The sequence below is a fragment of the Microtus ochrogaster genome, chromosome 26 (genome assembly GCF_000317375.1).
Source record: "Microtus ochrogaster isolate Prairie Vole_2 chromosome 26, MicOch1.0, whole genome shotgun sequence".
In the NCBI taxonomy this organism is placed as follows: domain Eukaryota; kingdom Metazoa; phylum Chordata; class Mammalia; order Rodentia; family Cricetidae; genus Microtus; species Microtus ochrogaster.
This window is the reverse complement of record NC_022025.1, coordinates 9332562-9341575: the sequence shown is the minus strand read 5'-3', so window position 1 is coordinate 9341575 and position 9014 is coordinate 9332562. Positions and strand designations below refer to the sequence as shown.

The 9014-nt window shown below is 40.8% G+C and overlaps 1 protein-coding gene across 2 annotated transcripts in view; it reads right to left on the bottom strand.

Annotated features, from left to right (window-relative positions):
- Nucleotides 1-9014, bottom strand: part of Cacna2d1 (calcium voltage-gated channel auxiliary subunit alpha2delta 1) — a 441225-nt gene that overhangs the window by 29832 nt on the left and 402379 nt on the right. For both annotated transcript variants that reach the window (XM_005358331.3, XM_005358334.3), the window contains one exon: nucleotides 472-569. In XM_005358331.3, the coding sequence (XP_005358388.1) occupies nucleotides 472-569 (98 nt within the window). The remainder of the gene's footprint in view (nucleotides 1-471; nucleotides 570-9014) is intronic.

Sequence of the window (9014 nt, the reverse complement as noted above, 5' to 3'; positions counted from 1 at the left end):
TATTCAAAGAGCATACCCTATGTTTTTCTCTACATAGCAAGTGCACTGTAATAGTGATTGTTCGATGTACTCTATCCATACGAAAACATACACATTTGAAGACCTAACGTATTCAAAGAGCATACCCTATGTTTTTCTCTACATAGCAAGTGCACTGTAACGAAAATCTTCACAAGATGACTCACACCAAACTTTCAGAATATAAGAGGAACTAGGGTGAGCATACTATATAACTGCTTTCCAGTACTGACTACCTTGCTCTGAAAGCTTGATTTCACTTAATAATGAAATGATATTGCTTTCATATAAAAAGTTAAGGAATAAATTGCTGTCACCACTAAAATGAATGTAGTAAATAAAACAGTCCACCAATAAGCTGTCATGATTATCCTGAGCTTTGATCATATAAACCAAACTGACCATTTCGGACACAATCACTGAGGCACATATTACAAATTCATATATACTTACAGGAAGGGTTATTTGGAGTTTTTCTATCAATAAATTCATTGAAATTTAAAAGAAATTCTGTATTATTATCGGAGAGTTTAAGGTCATTGCAGTACTCTCTGAAAAACAAGATTTGAATATTTAAGATATTAAAATCAAAACCTTACAATTTACAGCTTGCAGAAACAGTATCTATTGGTCGGATGGCTTTACAAGCAATTGAGCTTCTTACCCCCATTTTCTTATCTCTAAAATGAAATAGGTCCCTGTTAGTGAGTGGTGAGACCATGGACAGTACATATTCACTGCATGGTCTCTGGAGAGAGGGCGCGCAACACAAATGTATTCACTGAAATAGCATGGTAAATTATGGCTTTTATAAATTTCATATTAAGACAACTTTAATGATTCATGATAATATTAATAAGATCATCATATATTAACATACTTCTTCATAGCCATCTATAGCTTAAGGTTAAAAATACATGGCAATTCTTTTACATATTTACAAATATCTTAAATTCTTGATTTATTTTGAAAGACATTAAGAAAATATGTCCTCCAAAATAAACAGAAAAAAGGGATCTTGGCTTGTTTGTTTAATTTTTGGTGTTCTTGAGATGGGGTCTTACTATGTGGCCCTGAAATTTGCTATGTAGTGGAGGCTGGCCTCAAACTTTTTTTTTTTTTTTGGTTTTTCAAGACAGGGTTTCTCTGTAGCTTTGGTGCCTGTCCCGGAACTAGCTCTTGTAGACCAGGCTGGCCTCGAACTCCCAGAGATCCGCCTGCCTCTGCCTCCCGAGTGCTGGGATTAAAGGCGTGCACCACCACCTTCTGGCCTGGCCTCCAATTTTGAGCAATCCTCCTACTTCTGTCTTCCCACATCCTGGGATTACAGGCCTACACCACTACCACACTGTGTAAAATAGAATTCTTGTAATAGTCTTTTCCAATCATGTACATTTTATTTTTCAATAACCAAAACTTATTAGCAACTTTTAGATTTGAAGCAAGTGAATTTAAAATGTCAATAAATTTGTATATTCTATTAAAAGCCAATGTTTACCTTGTACTTTGGATAAATTTATAATATCATGAATTGATTACTTAGAAAAGTGTGATAATTTTTAGGCATAATCAAATAATTTAGGCATGATCATTAATCAAACCCAAATCATTCGTATCATTATAGAACTCACAAGATAACGCAAATCTGTACCAGGATGTTGCCACACTCACAGAAGTGATATAAGTTCCTCCAAATCTGACCTTTGCTTCCTAGCCTATATACTGTACCACAGAGGTTTCGGGTAAAGGGCTCATTCGACCCATTACTGGTGTGGTTTATCTGTCATCTCTCACATGAAATAGCATTGTTTTTAAAGCAAAAGAGAAGATGGGCTGCACAGTGCTTTCCTTGGAAGAGCTGGGTTACTCTAGAATGTGGTAGAACTGATTGCTCATCGTGAAGGACTATTTCCCCTTTTCGAGATGAGCACTGAAAAAGTAAAGTTAGTTTATTGCTTCAGTCATGGATAATTTAAAGCGAATTTGTTGTGGAATATTACTTTACGTAAAGATGTATGACATTTGCTTAGGTTGCGGGATGCTACTTTCACTATGTAAGGGTGTGTTACATTTGTTCAACTATGTAAAGATGTGCTGCATTTGTTTTCCTTTGTCTGTCTCGAGAAACCTGATTGGTCTAATAAAAACATAACTGACCAATAGCTAGGCAGAGGAGTAATCTCCATTGAAAAGAGAGAACAGGGAGAAAGAGAGGGAGATGCCACGGGCCACTCAGCCAGACAGCCATCAGCCAGCTAGACGCAGAGAAAGCAGGTAAGTAGGACATACGGAATGAAAGAAAGGTAACTACCAAAACGTAGATGAAGAGAAACAGCCTGAAATCAGTGCTAAGAGCTGGTGGGAAAAGCCTAACTAAGGCCATACATGCAAAACTAATATTAAGTCTCTGTGTCATGATTCGGGGGCTGGCGGTTCAAGAAAGCCTGCTAGAGAAACTGTCTCTTGCCCTCCTGTAAGCACCTTACAATAGCAACCCTTGCTTCTCTACAGACCATCAGCTTGCGTTGCTTCTGCAAAGAGCCAAAGGGGGCTGACAGCATTTATTTCCCACTAAGAATATAGCTGGACTCTGCAGATACTACGAACAGGACTGTGGAACTAACAAGTTCTGCAAATCTTACAGTCCTGATTTAGAAATATAGGACACATAAAGACATAGAAACTACATGAAGCTCACTATTCAATCAAGCAAGCTCATCCAGCCAATAGAAACAGCTAGCATTCAAGATCAGGGAGAAGTGTTAAGTATCTCAAGAAGAAAAGCAAACACCTAAACACAGAGCCCTTAACAACGGAGCTGGACAGAGTCAGAGCTTCAAAACCAAAATTAAAAATTTTGGTTTATAACAAATTTTAGTTGAAAAATAAAAAATCTATTGTTGGGAGCAGTGAGACCCCAGATCCTGAATGTCTTGTAAACAACTTGTTTTCCCCTGATCTGAGTGCCTACAGCTGCTCTGAGCACGAGACCTTCAGGAGTTCCTGATGGCAGGAGAGTGGTTTCTGGTGGGTTTGACTGGGGCGTTGCTATCTCTATATAATCTGCCCCTGAACACAATAAAGGGAGCATTCTTGGGGCTTTTGGTATCAGTGTTAAAAGGTCTGCATGTGTCAGTCTGTCTCTGCGTCTGTGTTCTCAACCTCCAGCCCCCTTTCCCGAAGCTCACGAACTGAGCGCAGACATGGGGGCGCGGTGCACGGCAATCTATAATAATTTTGGCTGAGACCAACTTAACACATTTTTAAAATTATGCTTAATATTTTAGATACAATAATCTTGCTATGAAAAACTCAGTTTAGAGGCAAAGTTTAGAAAGTTTTCATAACGTAAATGTATTGGGTTGTCAAGAAAGCTAAATCTGACTTGCCCAAAAGGCTTTGCTGTTTCAGAAGTAAGAGTAGCCCTGAAGTCTAAAACATCTATATTAAATTTGAATTATCATCTCACAAGCTAGAAGCTGAAAGCAAGATTTTAGAAGGAATAGATAAAAAAACCCTCCGAATTATTATTCAAACCATATCTGGACTACCATTTTATTATTTAAAAACATGCCTGCCTTGATTTTATCCTTCTAATTGAAAAATGCTTTAAACAAAGGCATTTAAAATGGTAAAGGGTAGAAAACTGACATTCAGAGAAGCCACAGGAGTTCCCCAGGGGCATCTGACTGGTGAAGGGCTAACCCCGAGACAGTGTGTCTTCAGATAATTAATTTGTGTCCTTTCTGACATTGGACAGCAAAGGACCAGAGAGATTCTGGAGCCGAGGCTCTAAAAGCAAAGAGCTCTCATTCTTCTCTTTGGCCAGTAATTGGAAATGTTTTTTGTTCTGTTGTGGCTATTGGCCAAGAATGCCAGAGAAATCTGGTTTCTCCTTAATTCACCCTTTCTCTCGGTGAACACCCCGCCTGTCACCTCCTACTGTCACCGAACTCTAAGTTGAGAGCAATTTTGACTTGTATCAGCAAACACAAAGGTTCTATTGTTCAGACCAATCAATTAGACCCCGCCCTCCCGAGGCATAGCTCACTTATGAAGTTGTTATATACTCTTTTGCTGTATGATAATAACAAGATATTGTGTGATAGTGTGAACATTGAGTGAGTCTAGCAACGGAGGAGATAATTTAAACAATACATTCCCTGAGGAACGCTGAATGAAGTCTTTGTTGGTGGAGTCAGTTGTCAGATAATAAGAGCATATGGGTGACAACTGAAAACCACACAGCATACTGTGCCAGAAGCGAACATGCCATGAGTGTGTGGCTTGCCAGGACCTGAGTCTAAAGATTAAGATCTGATGGCTTCTGGTGGGGGTGGGGATGGAGAACTCAGTCTTCTTTAAGAGGCTGGCCATGGGGAGTTGTTTTGACCATGTTTCAGTGAGTATATGAGCAACACAAATTATACTTGTCTTTTTCTCCTCCTCCTCCTCCTCCTTCTTCTCCTTCTTCTTCCTCCTCCTCCTCTTTCTTTTTTTTGGGGGGAGGAGGATACCAAGGGTGGAAAAATGGATTTAGGAGGACTTGGAAATGAATGTGCTGGGATTCATGATGTGAAATTCCCAAACAATCAATAAAAATGTTATGAAAAAATTATAGCTAGCATGGTGGTACCGGGCTTTTTTATTTACATTTATTCTTCTCTCCTGCATTACATTCTGCCTGCAGTTTTCCCCTTCTTCTGCTCCTCCCAGTCCCCCTCCCTCTCCCCCTCCCCCCTAGATCCACTCCTCTTCTGTTCTCATTCAGAAAAGAAGAGGTCTCCCAGGGATAACAACCCAGCAAGGCATAACAAGTCATGAGGTGGCACAGGACTTTAACCCCAGCATGTAGCAGGGGTGGGGGCGTATGTAGGGTGGGGAGGGTGAGGGATGAAGAGGGATGAGTGGGTGTGATCAGAGGTGAGCTCAAGGCCTGCTTGGTTAACATAGTGAGTTCCAGGATAACCAGGGCTACACAGAGAACAGCTCTAAAACAATCAAACAACACACACATACACACAGGCACACACACAAGGAATTTATGGAAGGGGCCCAGAGAGATCACTCACTACTTGAGCTATTGTGGTGGTTTAAATAAGAATGACTCCAATAGGCTTATAGATTTGAAATTCTAGTTACTAGAGAATGGCACCGTGTGAGAAGGATTAGGAGGTGTGTCCTTGTTGAAGTAGGTGTGGCTTCGTTGGGGGAAGTATGTCACTGGGAGTAGGCTCGGAGGTTTTGACACTAGATCTAGGATGTCTATGCCATCTCTATCTCTCTCAAGGGAACTTCTCAAACTGTGTATAGATAAAAATGTAGCTCTCAGTTACTGCTCTAGGCCATGCATGTCACCCTGCCATGTTGATATTGGACTAAACCCCTGAAATGGTTTTAAAAAAATCCTCAATTAAATGTTTTCTTTCATAATAGTTGACTTTGTTGCTCATGTGTCATAACAATAGAAGTAACTAAGACAGAACAGTTACTGTTCTTAAAGAGGATGGGGATTCAACTACCAGCACCCACATAACAGATTAAAACCATCTGTAACTCTAGTTCCAGGGGATCCAGCACCCTCTTCTGGCTATTTAGACCCAGGCATGTATAGTGTGCACATGACTACATGCAGATAAAACACCAATTTACATAAATGAAAATGTCTTAAAACAAAAGTCCCTGGAATAGAAACCTTTGGTTTATTGGGACAGTTGATGCTAAGACTAGAGACTAGAGAATTATCTGTTGTTATTAAGAGACTAGCATCCCTGAAGCAAATTTTCCCAAGAATTATGTCCTTCGGGGCAGTATACAGAAGCTGTAGTCCAGCAGGGGCAAGGCAACATCTCAAGTTGGTAAACAAATGTGGCAATTGAAATGAGTTTCCCACACAGTAATGGTTTAGCAGGCACAAAGGGGTCATGGAGAGGAGTTGATGCTTGGCACTATGAATCAGAGTTAGAGTCTCCCAGAAAAAAGACCAGGAGAAGTCATTGGTGAAGGTAGATCCTCATTTGAAGTTAACTGTAAATTTGGAGGATCATGTAAAAAACCTGAGCCTTGACAACATGCGATGCAGATTCAAAGAAAGGCTGCCAATGAAGGTGCAACCATCTGTTTCAGTTCCTGCTTTTGGAGTTCTTCTTGAGCTCTTGTTCTGACTTCTTTCAGTGATGGACTATGCTGTTGAAGCATAGTCAATATAACTCCCTTCTTGCTCTACGTTGCTTTTGGGCAAGGTGTTTTATGAAAACAACAGAAAACAAATTAGGATAATAAATAATGCGGGTGTCAAGATCTGAATTAGCCTTCCAGAGCTAATTCAGAGTAATGAACAACACAGAGAGGAGATGGTGGACCCTGGGGCTTACTGGCCTACAAGCCTGGCTTAGTTGGCTAAGTTCCAAACCAATGTGAGTCTCTTGCCTTAGAAAGACAAGGTGGATGACTTTCAAGGAGCAACATTCCAGTCTCTGCATGTATGCATATTCACACACACACATATGAGCACAATTATTAAAGATAATCATATAGATTTTAAAGTGATATATATTCTTTGATTCTCCAGTTACTAAATATTTACTCAGATCTCCAGTGACCAAGACAAGAGATTCAATACTGAATGTCAAAGAGTAATTGAAATGGCCACATAGTGGTTCTGTGAAGTAAACTGAGTACATGAAAAGTGACTAAATCTTTGGTAAGGAAAGTGAAGAATTGCATGACATCATCAGCAGGATACATACTAGCGGGATGGCTGGCATCTCCCAAGCTGATGCCGAGGGTTAGGATTTAGTGGGGTTTGTGCATACATAACGAAAGAAGAAGAAAGACTAGGCACGAGGAAACCTTTCAAAATAGAGCAAAACAGCAAGTGACTCAGACTCTGAAGTCCACGATGTCTGTGCTAGAATTAGTTAAATCTACTGCTGTAGTAGCCCTTAGACTGTGTCCTACAAGCACTAACTCTCAACTTGACACAGACTGGAGTCATTTAAGAAGGGAATCTCAGTTGAGGGATTGCATAGACCAGTGTGACCTGTGGGTATGTCTGTGGATTTCTGTGTTGACTTTTAACTGCTGCAGGAAGGTTCATCCCACCCCAGGAAAAGGGTCGTGTGCTATATAAAAGAGGGAGAAAAGCAAGCCCTTGTGAGCTGGCCATCAAGCAGTGTCCTTGTGTGGTTTCTCTGTCACGTTCCAGCCTGAATTCCTGACCATTCTTCTCTCCATAGAAGACTTTAACTTGGAATGAAATGTAAATAAACCCATTCCTCTCCTAAATTGCTCTTGGGCAGACTGCTTTATGACAGCAACAGAAATCAAACTAGAATAGACATTATAGCCACCAGAAACGGTTCATGAGAAAATGAGACTCTCTCTACTTCAGTGAACAGGCAGCCAGTTTGCAGTCTCCCAGTTTCTCTTAAAGGGAAACACAACAGAACTCTGCACCCTGGTGACAGAGCACTTGAAAGCTGGAGGAAACGACCCAGATTATCCCCGTAACAAGGCAGAGCCACAGGTTAGGAAGCAGCAATTGAAAAAGATGACTTCAACGTGTAAAACTCTCTTTAGCCACAGAACAGAAACAGGATTGGAAAGCGGGAGCAAAGGGGGGACATGTGAGATCCACTCCGATCCCGCTATAAGCTAGGGAAAAAGAGCGAGAGTGACAGAATTACACAGAGGTCCTAAGATAGACCTGGCAAGACTCGGGGATCAAGTAGTGTAAGACATCAGCAAATGGGAGCAGATCAGGACAGCAGCCATGTCTCAAGACTGCGCATTGGAAGAGTCGTGTTTTCTTCATGAAAACAACACAAGAAGAGCTTTCCAACAAGTGGGACAAATGTTTACACAACACTGAATTGGAAGCACATTGGAGAAGCATCCCTGCTAGGCTGTCATGACACATGAAAGTCTGTGTGGAAATCCTGGACAAAGCCTGGAAGGGATCTGCTTGAGTCTCTGCTGCCATGTCAGCAGTTCCTAGCAGTTACAACTGTCTGTCATATTAGATTTGGGAGACATCATCCCAACTCGTAGGTGGGAAATAGCTCGTGACCTGAAGATGGACTCGCAGAAGGAGAGAGCCCAGGTAGGCACAGTTCTCAACAACTTCTCTGTGTGGGAATAAATAAAGCTCACGGGAGAATCCTGCATCTGCCACCAGCGAGGGCTAAGAAAATTGGGACAGTGGCGCATCAAGGGAGAGATACAAGGAGTACTGAGGAGATGATCGACTCCATCCCCAGCACAATGAAGGACTCTCTCGAAGTCAAGAATCAGCTTTGCCAACTGTGGTTTTGCAAGATGTTGCAAATACTACCACTTCTCAAATAGAGGCAGAATTGAGTGATTTTCACGTGCAAAAATAAAGGATAACTCTGAACAACTACAGGAACCCTTTTTAGTTCTTCAAAATTTTCCTGGATAAAGTGCATCTTAAAATAGCAGAAACTTCTGTCTCTATTTTTCTTAGACAATTTAGGCTACGTTAGTAGGATTTTGATACTGTATACTATCTACTAAAGTCAGAGCCCCAAAATAAGAAAAAAACTAAAGAATAGAATAGCTTCAAGTAGGGATAAAATATGTGTGTGGATAGTGATTACATGAGAGAAATCAAATTGCCTGCTAAGATGTTCATATAAACATATGGGATAAGGTTGGACATCACTAAACATACTTGGGATCTCCGAGTTGGAAGGAAGTGACTGGCAGGTTCTAGGAGCTTCTTAGTTAGTCATTCTAGCTGAATTTGAAAGTTTCAGAATCAATGAGAGATCCTGTTTCTAGGGAACAAGGTGGAAGGCAATAGTGAAAAAAAGATTTTCAGCTTCATGGGTGCATATACTTACACACTCACATGCAAACACATGCATACATGACCCACAAATTATATAAGGTAATGTTACTATCTCTCTCTCTCTCTCTGTCACACACACACACACACACACACACACACACACACACACACACACACACAC